General features: G+C 40.5%; 2 protein-coding genes across 2 annotated transcripts in view; one reads left to right on the forward strand and one right to left on the reverse strand.

Annotated features, from left to right (window-relative positions):
- Positions 1 to 3050: 3050 nt before the first annotated feature.
- psmd7 (proteasome 26S subunit, non-ATPase 7) lies at positions 3051 to 21228 on the reverse strand. The gene is made up of 7 exons (XM_073070290.1): positions 21071 to 21228; positions 19021 to 19112; positions 18353 to 18445; positions 17648 to 17745; positions 16046 to 16126; positions 14148 to 14239; positions 3051 to 3680 (listed from the first exon to the last, which is right to left on the reverse strand). The coding sequence occupies exons 1-7, from the start codon at positions 21142 to 21144 to the stop codon at positions 3248 to 3250; spliced, it is 963 nt and encodes a 320-aa protein (XP_072926391.1). The 5' UTR covers positions 21145 to 21228; the 3' UTR covers positions 3051 to 3247.
- The window catches only part of dhx38 (DEAH (Asp-Glu-Ala-His) box polypeptide 38), a 99736-nt gene continuing 99286 nt past the window's right edge, over positions 21228 to 21677 (forward strand). Inside the window, exon 1 of the mRNA XM_073070289.1 lies at positions 21228 to 21325. The gene's annotated coding sequence lies outside the window, so the exon portion shown is untranslated. The remainder of the gene's footprint in view (positions 21326 to 21677) is intronic.

A 21677-nucleotide genomic window follows, 5' to 3' on the forward strand; every position in this document is an offset into this window, starting at 1 on the left:
TCTCTGCAATATTGGGAAGTTAAGGAGTTATAGTATACTGTTAAGAATTCACAAAAATAACTACACTTCACAGCAAAAGGAACCAATGAGCTGCAGAATACTTAAAATATAAGTTAATATAACCTACTTATTTTTTGGTGGAATTTTTGGAATAATTCTTAATTCTGTTTCACTAATGCACAATATAGGCTACCTTCAAAGGACACAGAAATATTTGAGTTTCATTTGTTTTATATTTCCACAGTGAATGCAATTGAAGGCACCATAGTATCCAATGAAGAAATCGAACTATCACATTCTACATCAGATCTGGAAATACTTTGAGTGCCGTGTCTTGCTGAGGCAACACATGTAGAGAGAACAAATTTACAATTACACAGTGCCTCTTTTTTTCCAAAAAAATGCACTTCACAGCCAATAAAATATTTCTGAATTCCAGCTACTTTGGTTTTGCAAGGAAATGCAAGTCATTTAGCAAATAGCAAGGTTTCAGAAATAGCACTGAATATATGCTTTCAAGTGACGTTGATGGAGAGATATATATTGGGTGGAACTCCAGAATTGCTTCTATTCATCATCATTTCATAGGATATTTTGTTCCATTGAAAGTAGACTTCCAACAAGAAATTCAAAGGACCAAATAACCAAAGAACAGCAGTCTCTGAGTGCTAAAGTACAAAGCCAGATAACATCTTATAATACTGGCTAACCATGACCATCTGATTCAGGGGCTTCAGAACATGTGCTTTCTCTAAGGGGAAATGAATAACCAGCAAATTGTTTAGTTAAATTCATCACATTAATCGATGACAGCATTTTGCCAAATTACTTTATTACATAATATTAAACTCTGCACAAGGATGAGCAGTTTTACTAAAAATATTACACAAAGTTGTTGTAGAGCAAAGAACATACCACATTTTCTGTGGTCAAGTTATCTCCTACTGTGCTCCTATAGAACTGTGATGTTTCCTGGTCCGTTTTTGAAATTGAAAATTGTTGTGGAATATGTGCATCGTGAGTTATTTGTACAGAAATGGTACTGCAACAAGTTTTAAATATTGAGTCCATTTCCCCTTGTTGAATAGCTACAGGCAGCAGATGACTGAAGGCTCTCTCTTTGGACACGTTGACATTGTGTTAATTCCCTCCATGATCTCACTGTAATTTACCACTTTGGTTTGTAAATGGCTAGGTGCACACAGCGAGGGTATGTATTTAGGATGTGGCCTTTGTTACCCAGTCTCTCTTCACCTAGTGGTCCATCATTCACAACTCTGCAAATGCTAATACTGTACACATTGCCATTCCTCAATTAGAGAACTGATATGTAGCAAAAGTGTCTTCAGAGTAGCTTTTATGGCAAGTTTTAATTTAGAGTATCCATAATTGGTCTCAGCTATTCCTCGGTTAAAGTATTTCGGATTGTACTGTAGCTTCTGTCGCGATAGAGTGAGATGTATCATTTTCCACTGCAGCCATTCTCACTGAAATCATCAGAAGTTAACTGGTTTCCTGTTGTGAAGTTTTATGCAGTTTAATTTCACTGAAGGATTACGGCAGAACAAGCTAAAGGCTTTTTACCAAAGACCCCTACTTCCTCCATTATTATGAATGTCAAAGTCAATATTGTCAAATACAGCTAAGATTTGTGCCCATCTTTAATTTTACTCAGTCACTAAGTGTACTATAAGAATCTGGTAGAGGCAGTTGTAGCTATCAAGCCCTTCATTTAATGCAACCATGACTAATGTATGCTACCTTCAACTCCTTTGTGCTGTTTCTCCATATTCCTCTGTTCCTTAATACATCAAATGTTTGTCCACTTCCACTTTAAATATTCTTAATGCTCCACCTTCCAGAGCAAATAATTCTAGTGACTCACCACCCTCTTGAAGAAGCAATTTCTATGTACCTTGGTTTAATTAACCAGCTCATTATCTTATGTTCCCTTGTTCCACACTCTTTCAATAATGAGTGTCCCAGCATCTACTGTCAAGCCTCCTTTGGATCTTGAGCAATACACACAGCATCTGCAGAATCTTGTGTTTGTGATTTGCCACTCCCTAGAACCTCAAATGCTTGAATAAGATCACAGCCCAAAGCTATTCAGTCTCTTCATAGGGCAATCCTTTCATCCCAGGTATTGGCTTGCTGAATCTCATTTGTACTGCCCTCAGTAAAAAGTACAAAAGCTGTATGCTGAATTCCAGATGAGGTCTCACCAATACCCATATAACTTCAACACAACCTCCAATTCTTTTGCAATGGTTAAAATGCCATTTGCTGCCTTCTACTACTTATTGGACCTGACTGCTAGATTTTTGTAATTAATGCTCAAGGGCTCTTCCATCTCTCTTTACTTCACTTACGTGTAGCCTCTCCTTTTGGATAATCTATCTTGAGTTCTCAGACTGATGTGCCTGACCTACATGGAACTCCATCTGCCAGTATTTTGCCTACTTACTCAACCAATTGCTATTCCATTGCAGAATCACCGTATCCTTATCACAGTGACCCTCCACCTAAATCCATATCATCTGCAAATTTGTAAACTTTAGTTTTTAATGCAAATAAGTAATTAGTTGCAGGCCAAGAACTGATCCCTGCAGAACACCATTTGTTACCTCCTCCCAGTTTGAAGAGGACCATTTATTCCAAATCTGATCTTCATGATACAACGAGTTTTCAAACCATTCTAACAAATTTTCTGCAACATATGGGCTTTTAACTTGTGCACCAACCTTTTAGGTGACACTTTGCCAAATGCCTTTTGAAAATCTAAGTATACCACATACATAGGTTCCCTTCTATCAAAACTCATGTACCATCTTCAAAAAACCTGAGCAAATGAATGATGAATGCATTTTTAGTGCAGGGGCAGGGTTGTGGGATTCTGATACAGGCTTGTTCATTCTTATTCTGAACATCAACTATGAAGTTGCTCAGACACATATATCCAGCCAGAAACAGGCAACATATGAAAAGCTTGGAACCAACTCATCTCAGTATCTTAAGGCAAATGGAAATGAAACAACCTAGAATAACGCTATTAGTAAAGTAATATTTATAATGTTTCAAGATTTTAAACATGTACATTGTACAGATACAGAAAACTGCCCCATGCAAACACATCAATGGCTGAATATTTTGGCCCTTTTATTGCAGAAAGCCGAAGTATTAACATTCCCACTCGATGCCAAGTATTGCTGTAGTTCTGTTTGTCTTAAAAAAAACACGGCAGAATTTATTTTCTGTCTTTCTTTTCTTCCTTCTTTGATTCACATTTTTCTTTTTCTTTCTCATCTTTCTTTTCTTTTTTCCCCTCTTCTTTTTCTTGCCCTTCCTTCTTTTCCGCATCTCTGTTGGCAATTTTGTTATTGATTAAATTGTGTAGAGCAACTACTGATCGAATGAGTGATGCAAGATACACCACCAACATCTGGTCGTTTGTCTTCAGGTAAAAAGCTTTCACAAACTCTTGCAAATTAACATCAGGTAGAAGATTGAAGACATCTTGCAGCTGGTAGATAATCTGATGGTTGATGGGCAATTTCCCTGTGGCTACTTTCTCCAAGTAATTCCTTATCTCTAAAATCTTTGAGTTCAGCCCTTTGAGGCCATGTACCTGGTTTGTGATTCGCTGTGACAGTGTTCCCACTGTGGTATCTTTAATATCTCTGTAATGGCAACACAAGTAAAGAAAAAAAAAGACATTTACTTTAGAGTCCATTTTTAGCAAATCGTAACAGTAAACGCATCACGAGTTTTATTCACTGAAAGTACATCTGCGCGGAGCCCAAATACAAAGTGTTCTTTGACTACAGACTATTTTATATCCTCAAAGCGCAGGTAATTTCTCTTAATGCAATTACTGAAATCAAAATATATTATGATCCTATTCTGTCAATCAATAAAATAGCTGCATATCAAATTATACCCAGAGAAGTTAGCAGTCATCCAGGTTGCACATTTATTTACATTCCAAAAAGACATTCTAAAGGGGGAGGTAAATAGTGACAACATTAACAGAGATAAGAAAAGCGAGTAAGTCCCGAAAAGAGAATTTAGGAAGGTGGCTGAGAAACTGACGCAGGGGGATAGGTTTTAGATTTCTGTATCATTGGGATCTCTTCTGGGGAAGGTTGCAACCGGAATCTGAGTGGGACGAACATCCTTGCAGGCAGGTTTTGCCAGAGCTGTGGGGAGGGCTTAAACTGATTTGGCAGGGGGGTGGGAACTAGAGTGATAGTTGGTTTATAAGCAGAGGCAACGTGTAATGTAACTGTCAGGAATGACAGGCAGATGATAGGCAACACACACAAAATGCTGGAGGAACTCAGCTGGCCAGGCAGCATGTATGGAAAAGAGCAAAGAATCAACATTTTGGGATGAGCCCCTTCATCAGGACTGGTAGGGCAAAATTTCAGTCAGTGGGATGAGTTGCAGTGTAAAAGAGGGACAAAAATAGAAGGGTGACGGATACAGGACTGAAGATGTTATATTTGAATGCACAGAGTGTATGGAATAAGGTAGATGATCTTGTAGCAGTTAGAAACTGGCAGGTATGATGTTATGGGCATCATTGAATTGTGGCTGAAAGAGGATTATAGTTGGGAGCTTAACAACCAAGGATACACATTGTATCAGAAGGACAGGCAAGCAGGTAGAGGGGGTGGCATAGCTCTGTTGATAAAAAAATGAAATCAAATCCTTAGAAAGAGGTGACACAGTATCAGAATATGTAGAGTCCTTGTCGGTAGAGTTAAGAAACCACAGAGATAAATAGAACCTGATGGGAATTAAATACAGGCCTCCAATATCCAGCCATGATATGGGCTAGAAATTACAACAGGAGATAGAACGCCATGTCAAAAGGGCAACATTACAATAGTCATGGGGGATTTCAATATGCAGGTAGATTGGGAAAATCTAGCTGGTGCTGGATCCCAAGAGAGAATTTGTAGCTATTTTAGAGCAGCTTGTGGTTAAGCCCACTAGGGTATCAGCTATTCTGGACTGGGTTGGATTAGGGAGTTTAAGGTAAAGGAACCTTAAGGAGGCAGTGATCATATTATGTTAGAATTCACCCTGGAATTCGAGAGGGTGAAGCTAAAGTCAGATTTACAGTCGGCCCTCCTTTTCTGTTCACGAAAATAATCACGATTGAAAATAAAGTGGAAGTAATAAAGCGATTGGAAAGAAGTGAAATGCCAACGGTCATCGGAAAAGTGTTAGGCTAGTCGGTCAACGATGGGAACAATTTTAATGGAGCATGTGAAAGGCCCTGCCCCGATGAAAGATATAATTATTGAAATACGTATGTTTCTTAAGTGTTTTGTATGCATAGAAAGGTAAAATATGTACTATATACTAAGAAAAACATTTGACTGACACTAAATAATACCGATTGTACCTGTTCCGACTTAAAGACGGACTCAGGAACGGAACTCATTCATAACCCGGGGGCTGCCTGTACTTTCAAGTCATTTCTAGATAACTTTTAATACCTAATGCAATGCAAATAGTTGTTATACTGTATTGTTTAGGGAATAATGACAAGAAAAAAATAGTCTGTACATGCTCAAACGAGTGCTGGAGAGAGAACTTCCGGGTTTTCCCGATCCGCAGTTGGTTGAATCCGCGGATAAGGAGGGCCAACTGTATCAGTATTACAGTGAAGTAAAGGGAATTACAGAGGCATGAGAAAGAAGCTGGCCAAAGTTGATTACAAGGGGACACTAGCAGGAGTGACACCAGTGCAACAATGGCTGGAGTTTCTAGAGCAATTCAGAAGGCACAGGATAGATACAGCCCAAAGAAGTACTCTAAAGGCAGGTGACACAATTGGGCTGACAAGGGAAGTCAAAGCCAACATAAAAACAAGAGAGAGGCCATGTAATAGAGCAAGAGGATAATATCAAAGAGGATACCAAAAGTTTTTCAGATATACAAAGAATAAATGGTAGGTGGAAGTAGATATTGGACTGCTGGAAAATGAGAATGGAGAGGTAGTAATGGGGGAGGAGAAAGCAAAGAAATGGCAGACAAACTGAGTAAGTATTTTTCATCAGTCTTCACTGTGGAAGACACTGGCCATAAGTTCTAGAGTGTCGGGGAGCAGAAGTGAGTACAGTTGCTATTACCAGGGAGAAGGTAATTGCTATTACCTTAGTAAACAAAGGTCTGATGGGAGATAAGTCACTTGGCCAAGATGGACCCCAGGGTTCTGAAAGAGGTAGCTAAGAAATTGTGGAGGCATTGATAATGATCTTTCATTACTAGCATAGTTCAGGAGGACTGGAAAATTGCAGATGTCACTTCACTCAGGTAGTGGGTCAGAGGAAGCAGGGAGGCTGCAGAAGGACTTGGACAGATTAGGAGAATGGCAAAGAAGTGGCAGAAAGAATACAGTGTTGGGAAGTGTATATTCATGCATTTGGTAGAAGGAATAAAAGCATGAACTATATTCTAAATGAGAAGAAAATTCAAAAGTAAGAGGCATAAAGGGATTTGGGAGACCTCATGCAAGATTCCCCAAAGGTTAATTTGCAGGTTGAATCAGTGAAGAGGAAAGCAATCATTTTGAGAGGATTCAGAATCAGAATCAGGTTTATTATCACCAGCATGTAACATGAAATTTGTTAACTTAGCAGCAGCAGTTCAATGCAATACATAATATAGAAGAGAGAGAAGAATAATAATAAGTAAATCAATTACAGTATATGTTTTTTGTGTGCCATACCCTGCCAGAGCCTCGGCGACCACTTTTTTTTCAAGTGGTTGTCTAGGAGGAAAGATTCTGTGAGTGGTTCCCCACATCCTTCTCACAGCGCAGTGTTTTTTTTACGACGCTGAGTTGCTAGCCGGCACGGATGGAGAGTGTGCCCTGGAGCGGTCCAACTGGGTTAGAACTCGGGAACCTTCACTCCGAAGTCCGGCACTGATGTCACTGCGCCACCAGCCGGCCCAATTACAGTACACATATGTTGAATAGATTAGAAAAACAAGCAAAAAACAGTAATACTGTATATTAAAAAAAAAGTGAGGTAGTGTCCAAGGGTTCAATGTCCAATTAGGAATTATTTGCAAAGGGGAAGAAGCTGTTCCTGAATCACTGAGTGTGGGCCTTCAGGCTTCTGTACCTCCTACCTGATGGTAACCGTGAGAATATCATCTTGCCCTCTGCTATCCGATTCCTAAATGGTCATTGAACCCTTGGACACTACCTCACTTTCTACAATATACAGTATTTTTGTTTTCTAATCTATTCAACATACATATACTGTAATTGATTTACTTACTTCTTTATTATTATTTTTATTTATTTTTTTCTTCTATATTATATATTGCATTGAACGCTGCTGCTAAGTTAACAAATTTCACGTCACATGCCAGTGATAATAAGCCTGATTCTGATTACAAAATATAATGCTGAGACTTTATAAGCACTTATGAGGCCTCACTTGGAATACTGTAAGCGGATTTGTGCCCATTATTTAAGAAAGGATGCACTGACATCGGAGAGGGTTCAGAGCAGGTTCACGAGAATAATTCTGAGAATGAAAGACATCGTATGAGGAGTGATTGATTGCTCAAGGCCTTTACTTGCAGGAATTTAGAAGAATGCGGTGGGGGGGGTGGATTTAATTGAAACCTATTTACTGTTGAAAGACATTGATAGAGTGGACGTAGAGAGGATGTTTCCTATGGAGTCAGGAGGAATTTCTTTCGCAATAGGGTGGCAAATCTGTGGAATTCGTTGCCATAGGCCAGGTCATTAGGTGTATTTAAGGTGGAGATAGATAGTTTCTTGATTAGACAGGGCGTAAAAGATTATGGGGAGAAAGCAAGAGAACAGGGTCAAGAGGGAAATGGATCAGTTATGATAAAATGGCAGAAGACTAGATGGGCCAAATGGCCTAATTCTGCTGAGAATGATTTTTGGGTTTAGGTCATTTACATTTAGCAAACGGCTTTGGCTACCAGCCTTTTGTTCCTTGAAAATGTATTGTGGATTTAATTTGGAACAATGCATTCCTAAAAAGCTGTGAATCCCAGTCCAGAGGATGCTGGCGTCTGTGGGATGGATGTGAATCAGAAGGTGTTAAGTTTGTATGTAGTTTCAAAATCAGAATCAGGTTTATTATCACCGGCATGTGACGTGAAATTTGTTAACTTAGCAGCAGCAGTTCAATGCAATACATAATATAGCTGAGAAAAAAAAGTAAATCAATTACAGTATACATATATTGAATGGATTAAAAACATGCAAAAAACAGAAACACTGTATATTAAAAAAAGTGAGGTAGCGTCCCAGGGTTCAATGTCCATTAGGAATTGGATGGCAGAGGGGAAGAAGCTGTTCCTGAATCGCTGAGTGTGTGCCTTCAGGCTTCTGCACCTCCTATCTGATGGTAACAGTGAGAAAAGGGCATGCCCTGGGTGCTGGAGGTCCTTAATAATAGATACTGACTTTCTGAGACAACACTCCCTGAAGATGCCCTGGGTACTTTGTAGGCTGGTACCCAAGACGGAGCTGACTAGATTTATGATTCTCCGCAGCTTCTTTCGGTCCTGTGCAGTAGCTTCCCCCATACCAGACAGTGATGCAGCCTGTCAGAATGCTCTCCACGGTACATCTATATAAGTTTTTGAGTGTATTTGTTGATATCCCAAATCTCTTCAAACTCCTAATGAATTATAGCCACTGTCTTGCTTTCTATAATAACTACATTGATATGTTGGGACCAGGTTAGATCCTCAGAGACCCTGACACCCAGGAACATGAAACTGCTCACTCTCTCCACTTCTGATCCCTCTACGAGGATTGGTATGTGTTCATCTTACCCTTCCAGAAGTCCACAATCAGCCCTTTCGTCCTACTGACATTGATTGCCAGGTTGTTGCTGTGGTACCATTCCACTAGTTGGATATCTCACTCCCGTATGCCCTCTCCTCACCTCAGATTCTACCAACAACGGTTGTATCATCAGTAAATTTATAGATGGTATTTGAGCAGTGCCTAGCCACACAGAGTTATATGTATATAGAGAGTAGAGCAGTGGGCTAAGCACACACCCGAGGTGCACTAGTGTTGATCGGCAGCGAGGAGGATATTTTATCACCAATCCTCACAGACTGTGGTCTTCCAGTTAGGAAGTCAAGGATCCAATTGCAGAGGGAGGTACAGAGGCCCAGGTTCTGCAACTTCTCAATCAGAATTGTGGGAATGTTGGTATTAAATGCTGAGCTATAGTTGATGAACAGCATCCTGACGTAGGTGTTTGTGTTGTCCAAGTGGTCTAAAGCCGAGTGAAGAGCCATTGAGGTTGCATCTGCCGTTGACCTATTGTGGCGATAGGCAAATTGCAATGGGTCCAGGTTCTTGCTAAGGCAGGAGTTCAGTCTAGCCATGACCAACCTCTCAAAGCATTTCATCACTGTCGATGTGAGTGCTGCTGGGCAATAGTCATTTAGGCAGCTCACATTATTCTTCTTAGGTACTGGTATAACTGTTGCCTTTTTGAAGCAAGCGGGAACTTCTGCCCGTAGCAGTGAGAGGAAGAAAGCATTGTATATACTTTGTAAATACGGAATTGTCCTTGGTGTTTAGCACATAAATATGGAGCCCCACATTGGGCCAGCAGATCTTTCCACTGAAAGAGTCTCCATATGATGCCTGCTGTATCTTGTAATGTCGAATAAAAAAGCTGCTTTGTACCTACCAGTAATTTTCTCCAGCGATTTCATTCAAACAATAACATTTGGTGTCAGGAGTGGGATGCCTTTGTGAACCATCATGTGGCCAGCTATCTTAGCAGTCTAAATGGGTGATTATTTTTAAAATTAGCACTCACACTTGCATCTGTTCCGGTTGACAGTGCACAGGAACACGAGGTATCATGAACATGGAGAGCTGAACTGATGGATATAAAAGTCGTGTGTGCGTGCATACGTAAGAGACAAAACTTTGCGTGTTAATTCGGTGAGATGGAGCCACCAATTGCGAAGGGTGGTTACCGACGGTTTGGGACATCAGAGTGGGGGCACGTATACTTGTTTGGGGAGCTGCAGTTTAGTGTATACATTTTGCAAGTCTGATGCAAAGGAATACAGCAGGCATCATGGGTTCAAGTGCTCAAAAGTGGCAGATTGCAGAGTACATACTCTGCAGTTTTAAGTACATGCTGTTTAATTGGTACTCCTCTTTTATATTTTGTGTAGTGTGGGAATTAGTGTGGAGATAACTCAGGGAGGAGTTTTACCCAGAGACATCTACCAGGATGGCATCTATTGAGGTCAGGAATCCTGATGATCCAAGCCAGCCCTTGACAATGATTATGACCATTCATAAACCCTTCACCCTTGGGGAGAAACAAGAGCATTTTGTCCGAGTTGCCCTCACTTAAAGTTGCCTGTGGGAATTCAGAATTCTGGCGTAGCTTGAGGAAATGGTTGAAATTCACCAGATGCACCCTAAAGATATGCACATGTTGGTAAAAGCGAAGTGCCCGAGGAATATGTGGGATGGTATGGCCCGGGGGTGTGAGATGGGACATGGACAACTACCGGGAGCACCAGCAATGAAGACATCGCTCTTTTAAAGTGGAAGTGAGGCAGTGATTGGGGGGTGGCAGGGAGGTGAAAGTAACCGGTGAGCGATAATGGCAATGACGACTCAGAGAGCTGACGGGACAGCCATAGATTATGCAGAATGTAAATATCGAACATATGAGTATTCCGGGTTGGATAATCCAGGGACAGACGACCAAGTCTTCCTGAAAATGCTGAAGGAAGGCCTGGGCTCAGCCCACCAGGAACTTTTAGATTTACACACAACGGTGGGGTCGACCTACTCTGCGATAGTTTCGTGGGCCATTGAGATAGACCGAAGAAAGTGCAAGAGAAACCGTAAAGTGGCTATAGTCGATGCAGCTGCTGTGATGTCCCAGAGGTTTTGTTTTGTTTGCTGGCAACCAAGGGATGAAGCGAAAAACTGCTGCAATAGATGTGGACAAGTCAGGGACACTGAACATGTATAACCAATAGAATACACAACCTGGCTAGCATAGTCGCAGCTGCCCCAATCATTAGAGACTGGAGCCAGCAGTTCCCAGCAGAGTGGGGTAGACACAAGCAAGACTGTGGTCGAGTAAAGATGAACCCATTTAAAATGGGGGGGGGGGGGCCTGTGTAAACCCCATAAGCAGTACCCTATAACTGATGCACTGACTGCTGTTCAGGGTAGAGCGAAGGAACTAAAACACCTGTCACTCAGAGAGACTGCAGCAACCAGCAACTCACCTATATGGTCAGTTAAGAAGCCCAATGGATCATATCCATTAACAATAGACGATACCGCCCTTAGGACCATGCCCAGATTGCATCCCATAGTGGTGGGCCCTGCAACATTCCTGAATGGCCTGTCTCCAGAACAAAGTTTCTCCAGTCGTGGATATTGCTAATGGATTTTGGGGGCTCCCCTTAGCACCCGAGTCCCAAGATCAATTTGCCTTCACCTTGGGTGGGCAGCAATATGCACGGGCCAGATTCCACCAGATACTCCACAATAGTCCAGCCATTTTTCAAAGGCGTGGCGCTGACTTTGGAAAAGCTCAATCCAACAGGCACCGCCAACACCGCTGAATGGATTCCAGTTTAGGAATTCCTTCCAAGGTGGGGAACCCCAATTCAGGTGGGCTCGGATCAGGGAGCGCATTTCATGGGGAAAGTGATGAAGGAAATGTGCTGACAGCTAGGGGTTTGACAACGGTTCCACATACCCCACCACCCTCAGAGTTCAGGAATGGTAGAAAGGACGTACTGAACAAAGCTGTAACTGAGACAGGAAAGACATAGATTGATATATTACCAGGAATTCTGATGAGATTGCATGCAACCCTGAATAGCACGTTGGGTCTCAGCCCCTACAAATTATTGATGGGCTGAGCAATGCAACTCCCTTATGGGGTAATTATTGGTTGCGGGGAACCTGGGGCTTACAGGGATAGAATGACACGTTATGTAAAAGATTTTTGTAACCAACTTGAAGTGTTGAAGGACTGAGCGAAACAACAGCAGCGCATCGCTAATCAGAGAGAGCCAGAGGGAAAGGAGATAGTCCTTCCACAGCCCAGCAACCAAGTCATGGTGAGGGTGCTGCCGAAAAGGCCAGGGTTTGCCCCCAGATGGATAAGACCACAGATGGTACTCTTAACAAATGATACTTGTGTCTGTCTGCACTCAGCAAGACAGCCAGGGGAAACACTGGACTCAGGTTAAAGCATACGACTCACCCTCTTGTTGCTCCCACAGACAGAGCAGGGGATCAAATGTACCCAGTAACCATGTAATTAGAGAGAACCTAGGCCAAGAACACCAGACAGCCGCACCAGACCCGACCACAGCTGATGAAAACATACCCAGAGGAAACACAAAGGCAGAAGACCTCGGGAGTGTGGCAGAAGACACCGAGAGCATGATGGAAAAAACTGAATAGCATGCTAAGGTGTGCTGGTGATGGTACTCTGTAATGAAGGCTGGTTGCTGAAGGTAGATGATTAGCTTAATAGCATAGAATAGAAAAGATATTTGAAATAGATGGGGAGGGATTTTAAGTTAAAGCAGATTCAGCAAGTTCCACAACTTCCACCACATTTCAAACTGTACACGGTATCTGAAGGCAGTCACCCCCAAGATGAATGAGGAGTAAACCCAAATGAGCTGAGCCCTTTCAGCAGTCGGGCCAGTGATCAACTGGGCAGTTCGGAAGGGGGGTGCCACCGGGGAGAGGTCCTTGCAGTCATTGACCACCCCAACCCCTTCCTGTACATCAATGAGAGGGCCTGTGAGCCTCATGCACTTACCTTGCTGGTGCCCCTAAAAAGAGAGAGTTTTAGCAACCAGAGAATGAAGGGGTGAAGACAAGGAATGAGATTAAGCTGCAGTTGGCCTGCAGGGAAACAGCCAACAGGCACAGGAAAGAAATTACATTTCTAAAGACTTGTTCAAATTTTTGGAACAACCGTTCTGCTTCATATTTGGTAGTTAGCAATTAGAGAACACTAGGTTAGATATTGAGGCACACAAAATAGGGGGGAATTTCAAGGCAGGGTGTTTTTGCTGACTACTTGAGTAGATCCTCCTAGGTTGGCCTTTCCAGGTACAAATTTACTTTTGTCCAGGAGGGCCAAGAGGAGAGACTGTTAGTGATTTTTGGGTTTACATTTAGCAAATGGCTTTGGCTACCAGTTTTCTGTTCCTTGAAAATGTATTGTGGATTTAATTTAGAACAATGCATTCCTAAAAAGCTGTGAATCCCAGTCCAGACGATGCTGGCGTCTGTGGGATGGATGCAATCAGAAGGTGTGAAGTTCGTATGTAGTTTCAAAAGAAATCATTGTATATACTTTGTAGATATGGAATTGTCCTTTGTGTTCAGCACATAAATATTGAGCCCCACGTTGGGCCAGCAGACCTTTCCACCAAAAGCGTCTGCTTATGATGCCTGCTGTACCTTGTTTTGTCAAATAAAGAAGCACTTTGTATCTACCAGTAATTTTCTCCGGCGAGTTCATTTATGCAACCAGTCTAAGAAGAACAGGTTAATTTAGTATCCACTGGATGGTCATTGTAGAATTACAGAAGCAATTCTGATTATATCACAGGAAGGATGTAATAGCACCAGATAAATTATAAATAAAAAATACTCTGACCTTGATTGGGATAGATCTTTTTAGCTGGGTGGAGAAATTAGCCAGACTGGGGTTGCTTTCCTTGGACTCAAAGATACTGCAGGCAGGTTTAATAAAGTGGGTAAAATGTGAGGGGCTGTCTCACAGTGACCAGTTTTCAGTCCCTCGGAAATGGATCATTGATTAAAGATTGGTTGAACAATAACAGTGTTGAGAAAAAAGTATTGTGGTCTATAAATTATTGCCCAAAATTTATAGACCACATTGCATTTAAAAAGTATTTGATGTTTCATAGCCAAGTGTCCACTGATCAAGAGCTAGGATGCAAACTGGCATGAGTACACAGGCCAAACAACCCTCCTCTGTGCCTGGTATTTCTATGAAAGAATAACATAAAATTTCCATAATCTGGCCCAAAGCAAGAGACTGGCTCAGACAATGTCAATTTACCGTAGCAAATGCTCTACTCCAACTTCTTCAGCTTCTTCTGCCCCTATTTCACTGGTTACATGTTCAAATGTTTTGGAAGTTGGAGTTCCATCCTGAAGAGAGACCACACAGTAAACAATGAACTTTACAGCCACCCATTTGTTGCTGGAGAGGGTTCAGGTCAGCACACTCAATGTTATTATTTTTCTTTTTTAATTTCCCTTCTTATTTATAAAGCCCTAATTATTGTCCTGGTACTTAAGGATCAGTTTTGGGACCTCTACTTTTCGTGATTTTTATTAATGACCTGGATGTGGGGGTAGAAGGGTGGGTTGGCAAGTTTGCAGATGACACAAAGGTCGGTGGTGTTGTGGATTGTCGAAGAATGCAGAGAGACATTGATAGGATGCAGAAATGGGTTGAGAAGTGGCAGATGGAGTTCAACCCAGTGAAGTGTGAGGTGGTACACTTTGGAAGGACAAACTCCAAGGCAGAGTACAAAGTAAATGGCAGGATACTTGGAAATGTGGAGGAGCAGAGGGATCTGGGGGTAACTATCCACAGGTCCCTGAAAATTGCCTCACAGGTAGATAGGGTAGTTAAGAAAGCTTATGGAGTGGTAGCTTTCATAAGTTGAGGGATAGAGTTTAAGAGTAATGATGCAGCTCTATAAAACTTTGGTTAGGCCACACTTGGAGTACTGTGTCCAGTTCTGGTCACCTCACCATAGGAAGGATATGGAAGCACTGGAAAGGGTACAGAGGAGATTTACCAGGATGCTGCCTGGTTTAGAGAGTGTGCATTATGATCAGAGATTAATGGAGCTAGGACTTTACTCTTTGGAGCGAAGGAGGATGACAGGAGACATGATAGAGGTATACAAGATATTAAGGGGAATAGAGTGGACAGCCAGCACCTTTTCCCCAAGGAACCACTGCTCAATACAAGAGGACATGGCTTTAAGGTAAGGGGTGGGAAGTTCAATGGGGATATTAGAGGAAGAATTTTTACTCAGAGAGCGGTTGGTGCGTGGAATGCACTGCCTGAGTCAGTGGTGGAGGCAGATACACTAGTGAAATTTAAGAGACTACTAGACAGGTATATGGAGGAATTTAAGGTGGAGGGTTATATGGGAGGCAGGGTTTAAGGGTCGGCACAACATTGTGGGCCGAAGGGCCTGTAATGTGCTGTACTATTCTATGTTCTATATTATATATTTGAGTAATATTTCATTAAAGCAGTAAACTTATCATGGCCCATTCATAAACTCCTGTGGCTCTATGAAATCTGGCATGGCCCACATTGAGAACCACTAGATGTAAGCTTAGGTGATAAATATACAGAAGGATTTTAACAGAGTTTACAAAACAGCCTGTCTATATCATGTACTCCTTCAGCACTACTGATTTCCCCAACCATCAAAGTAAAATGATCAAAATCTATATATATTACTATATATTACTTTTGAGATTCATTTTCTTGTAGGCATTAATAGAAAAACAAAGAAATACAATAGAATTTACTATAAACTATACATAAAGATTGACAACCACTGTGCAAAAGACTAATAGTGCAGAGAAAACAAAATACTGAGAATACAAGTCGTAAAAAGTCTTTAAAAGTCAGTCTGCAGGTTGTAGGGATGTAGTGAGTGAAATCATACAAGCCAGTTCACACTGGAACTGATTTGGCATCCACTTCCATCTGGGATCAGAATACACAGGCTCATTGTTCTCTGAGTGAAGAGATTAAAGGATTTTTAAAAGAATATTGGAATGGATTTTGAAATCAAGGAGGAAATTTTTCATATGTACTGAACAGAATACATCCTAAATTTGAGTTGGTTTCACCTTTTGAAGAGACAAAAATGACTGACAATATTTAAAGGGTTTATACAGAAGCCACGAAGCAGCACTTACATCATGAACTTCTTCTACCGAAATGTAAGCTTCTGTAGGGAGCCCCAGATCTTTTGGCTTGACATCAATGATGACTAAAACCTTAAAGAATACAAAATCAATAGTTTCAATCTCAATGCTTTGAAACTTATAGTCCAATAAAAGAACATTGATTTTACTTTTCTTTTATCACTATCAGTCATGTTGGAAATACCTGAAATTACGTCAACAGCTTATTCTATGACCATGTTACTTACAAGTGTTGCAAATTAATCTCAAAAGGGAAACTTAGGAAGAAGTATTTTACATTCTTTTTTTCTAATCAGATTGAAATAAGAGAAAGAACTATTTGCAGCACTGTGCTAAAATTTAACATTGATTTTGGTAACCGATCTTTTTCAATTTGTTTCTATCTTGCCAAAGGTACAGAAAGTAGCCAATAAGGTTATTAGTTCCAGGGTATTCCATTTCCTTTAGCTGTATTTGCCCTGTAGCCTATAACTATTCTGTTATATTCCCATCCACTCTATCTTGATTCTTTTACCATTTATCCACAATAAGAGGGTGATTTACAGGAGCCAATTAACCTGCCTTCAAGTCTTTGGGACACATAAGGAAATCTGAACCTTCAGGGAAAGGTCTCAGGGAGAACATACAAACTCTACACCAACAGTAGCCAAAGTAAGGATTGAACCAGGTCCATAGACTAACTCAGTGAAACTGTGTTGACTCTGTTGTATGTTCCATGCAGATCATCATTTAGTCATCGAAAAGCAGAGTACAAATAAAAGGCCTTGTGCCCAGGCAGTTCATACCAACCATGTCGTCTACCCAACTACATCTAATTTCCTACGTGTGGCCAATATCCCTCTAAACCTAACCACTCGCTGAACCTATCCAAGTGTTTCTTAAATACTACTCTGGTACCTGTTTCAACCACGTCCATATGCTCACCACTTTCTGCATGGAATAGCTGCCCTTCAGATCCCTTTTAAATCTTTCCCTTCTTACTCTAAATCCCTGTTCCCTAGTTCTGAATTAGTTATGAACTAGGATCTCAATTTTTATCAAATCATTTTGATTTCACACTCACTTAAAACAAAAATTTAAGCCAGTCTTTTACTCTGATCCATAAATTTTTGAAAGCACCTTTCAATTCTTGCACTTTAAGGCTATGAATGTTTGATAAACAATTAATCTGTGGACATACTACAGGACTGTTTATCTGACTGAACACCAGACTGAGAAAATGTAGATGAAACATCTTGTAGGAAATCATTTTTTCAAACTGAAATGTCATAGAACCACATACCCAGCAAGCACCCCCCCCCCCCCCCCCCCACCAAACACTGGATTTGTACAATAACATCTGGGATACTGCATATAATTACTTAATAGGGTAAAAACAAAATTATCACAATAAATCCTGAATATGACTGTTCAGTTAAAAGTCATTGCTACTAATTAAGAGATTTTGTTTCGGTAGAGGAAAGCAACAAAGCCACAGAATAATAATAAACTGTTTGGAACAACTGGTTAAATAATAAAAAATGCCTTACAAATTAATACAATTTACCACCAAACATTTAAGTTATTTAAAAGATGGAAAACCTAAAACCTTACGGAATTAGAACAGTATCGTTTCATGAGTTCATTGATGGCAATGTCATTTTTGTGCAACTTGGGTCCAGTGTGGTACCATCCAACGATCCTTTCCCTGGCTAAGACAGGTAGATAACCATCAGTTAAAATGCAGCTCAACAGATGTTAAAAGAACAGCCATCACACTTAACATTGATTGAACAGCACAGGGAGTGAGAATACATTAACAGAATCTATTTCTTTTAAAAAGGACATGAAGCATAACTGATTACATTTTTGCAAATTGAGCAACAATATTAATGAATCTTGTAACAAAACATTCCATAGACTAGAATATTCAAAATTATTTTAATTATTTTTCTAAGCCAAGTAAATGCAGGTTTGAAACAGATTTTCCCAGATCTTTTTAAAATTTATTTTCTCTCCAAATTTGGCACCCATGGTTTTGAAAACCACCTTGCTCTCTGCTGCTCAGTTCATCTTTGATGAAACATATAATCTGTTCCATATTTCAATATTGCTTATGCCAAGGCAAAAAGTTTTCAGTGTTAAGAGAGGAGAAAGTGACGAACTTGTTTTCAGGGAAAGTCCCTGTATAATTTGTATTTTACATATCAATATGCAAATCCACACTGCCTGAATTACACTGATTTTAGTGCAAACTATAAAGATGTTCAAAGCTTGTAAAGTTTAAGCTTTATCTTCCATGTAAGTCAGAAATCTTACCATTTACTTTCTTAAACATCCCATACATATTCTCCAAATAATCATGATCCAAGAACCACACTGTATCATCCTTCTCATCTTCATCGAATGGAACTTGAGTGGAAATAAATAAATAAAGATGTTTTGAAATCCTAAACACTCCTGTTTGTGTCATATTGTTTATGGAGTTGCTTTCCACATTAGTAAGTGAATGCAAAGCTAATCGTGCTTTAATTTCATAACTCAAAGCAACAAAAATGTAAATTATTTAAAATGTGCATTATTGCTCATGATCAAAGTTTACTTAAACTGCTTTTGTTGGAAGTGTAATGACTGGCTCATGTGTGCTTATCAAATAACCTTCAAACAAATTTAAAATTAAAAATTTTCCACTCAAAAAACTGGATTAATGATTACTGGTTTGTGAATGCATACCAAACCATACAAACTGTTGAACAACAGAGGTACGTCACCTATTGTTCAATGTTTGGGATTAATTTCATATATTTTTGTATTCAATAGGAAAAAGCCAATTCCTTCAGTTTAGGAACAGTATTATTGACATTTAGACTCAAATAGAACAATGTCAATTTAATCCCAAGTAAATAGTTGCAATTAATTTACAGGTATAATGAAAGATTGTTAATCTGTAATAATTAATCTCATTCATCACTAGCTTTGATTCTTACCTGCAAAACTGTTTGAAACATCAAGTATCTTTTTGTGCCATGAACCCAGCAACACTCCAACCACTCGTTTTTGATTTCCAACTTTTCCTATTCTGAGCATTAAAATAAATTAACATAAAAGTAGTTAAACAATTGTAATCTTGAAAGATTCCTCCGAAACAGAATAAAAAATAAATGCTATTTCTTAGAGAAAGTTCTTAAATTCTTTTGTCACAGCATCAACAATCATCAGTTCCTACATTATGGTGAAAACAACACTTAAACGTAATGTATGGGAAATTGAGTTTGTTACTGCTTTCACTTAGCTTTGTAAATTACTGCCAAGTTTAACTGGTTAAAAAACAAAACATTTATTTTGATTCATTTTGAACATTACTATATTTGCTCTGATTTATGAAAAGCGATAGGGCAAGGTTTGTGGCAGCAGTTAGCACAGCGTAGTACAGCATGCGGCAGCAATCCGGGTTAAATTTCTCTGCTGTCTGGAAAGGGTATGTACGATCACCCATGACTGAGTGGGTCTCCCAGGTGCTCAGGTTTCCTCCCACAGACAATGATGCACAAGTCAGCAGGTTAATTGGTCACAGTGGTGCAATGGGCTCATTGGCCTGGTTACCATGTTTTATCTTTAAATAAAACTTCAAATTGGTTAAATCAGTGTTTCCAGTGAAACCTATAATGTACAAAATATATTTTTCTGTAAGATTTTTTGTCTAATACACTTTATTTGCTGACATTAATACTTACATGCAAAAAGCAAAATTCGAAATGGTGTACATAGCAGTTTGTGGTGGCGGGGTAGAGGTACATCTCTACCAAAGGAGGTGTAAGATGATCCTTCCCTTCGCTAGCCTGCTGGTCAACCTTGGGCAAGGTTAGCACCTGCTTAGCCTCCCAGTCAGGGTCACGCGAAGCCACAAGTCCTGATTATAAGACCACTGATACCAGGCAGACAATCTCTGAAGAGTATTGATAATGGCTGGGCACTCGTCTTGTAAAGACATTGGCCAGAAGGCGGCAATGGCAAACCACTTCTGTAGAAAAATTTGCCTAGAACAATCACGGTCATGGAAAGACCACGGTAGCACTGGTTATACGACCCAACAGTAACGAATGAACGAATGAGTAGTTACCATCTGTACTTAAAATTATTTGTCACTCGCATCCTGCTCAAAAGTCCTATCAATTTATAGCATCTCATTTTAATTCATGTGTGACGTGCAGGTAAAGTGCTTTGCCTAGTCAATTTGAAAGGAAAACCTTGGATTTTTTTGACATATCCTCCAAGACATCTGATTACATTTTGAACAGTGACTACTGTTTTCAGTAGGAGGCAAAAGTGAAGTCTATGTACAATATATATAAGGTTCAGTACTGTCAATGAGTATCAGAAGAGTAGAGGTCATACAGGATTTGAACCCTTACTACCATTCATAAACATCATGGCTGATATAATTTTGGCTTCTATTGCACTTCCCTGACGACTCACTGGGTGAGAATTTTTAACCCTTGTAGGGACGATGTCTCCCTTGTCACCATCTTAAATGGGCAATTCCTTATTGTCTTAACATTTACCGTCAAACCATCTTAATCTTGTATGTTTCAATAAAAATGCCCACTTCTCTTCTAAGCTCCCAAATTTATACTCCGGCAGATTCACAGAAGTGTCCACAAACTGTACAGTGACAGATCTTCATTTTAAGAAAAGAATTCAGAAATTACCATTTCTTTTGCTAAGGCTAAAAATCTGGATCATAAACCAGCACCGAAATAAAGGATAACAGTTAACTTACAATTAACCACCGGTACAGGATCCAGTGCACGATTGGGTACATGGTAACAAAGTCCGTACTTACGAAGAAAAATGGTTACCAATGCCATCTGTCAACTAAGATTTGGGAGCGGATTTTGTGCAAGTGCTGTCAATGTGACTCAGCAGGGTAAGGCCTTGATCCCGCCCTACCGCGGCTCTATAAGAGCAACAAAAGCCCCTACAACGCCGCCGCACAAACCACCACATGGCCCGGACCACCCCTCCTTTCCACCTTACCGATTGAAATGATCCACCACACTCAGGAGCACCAACGGGTGTACAACCACTTTCTCTACCACAGAATCCGGCATTGTGTCCGATTCGCGTTCAAATCAAACGCCGCCGCGGAGAGGGGAGAGAAAACACGTACGCACACACACACCGGAACTAGTCCCAGCGGCCGTGACCTCCCTTCCGGGGCTGCCCCGGCAACCACCGCGGTCCTGGCGTCATGGCGGCTGTGAGATGCGGGGATGTGTAACAGGAATCGAGGTATGTTACTAGGTTTTCTGTTCCTGGAGGCTGCGACATAACAGCGAAGCACAGGTGATGCTTTAGTGCTTGGTGCTTTAAATTCCTTATTCTTGATATGGGTGCCATTTGTCAGTTGTCCCGGAGAAGGTGAACGGCTTTTTTTTTAATCCTTTTTGGTCCTTCTGAGGAGGATACTCCTGTAGTGCTCTTGAGGAGGGGGTTCTACTGTTTAGATCCAGTGGCAATGAAGGAACCAAGTCAGAAATGTGTGCAACTTGGTGGTGGGGACGACCTGTGAGGTGTGATATTGATATACACTCGAATTCTTTACTGGTGTTGGACTGTACGGATTTGGGTGCTATCAAAGCAG

The sequence above is a fragment of the Hemitrygon akajei genome, chromosome 17 (assembly GCF_048418815.1).
Source record: "Hemitrygon akajei chromosome 17, sHemAka1.3, whole genome shotgun sequence".
In the NCBI taxonomy this organism is placed as follows: domain Eukaryota; kingdom Metazoa; phylum Chordata; class Chondrichthyes; order Myliobatiformes; family Dasyatidae; genus Hemitrygon; species Hemitrygon akajei.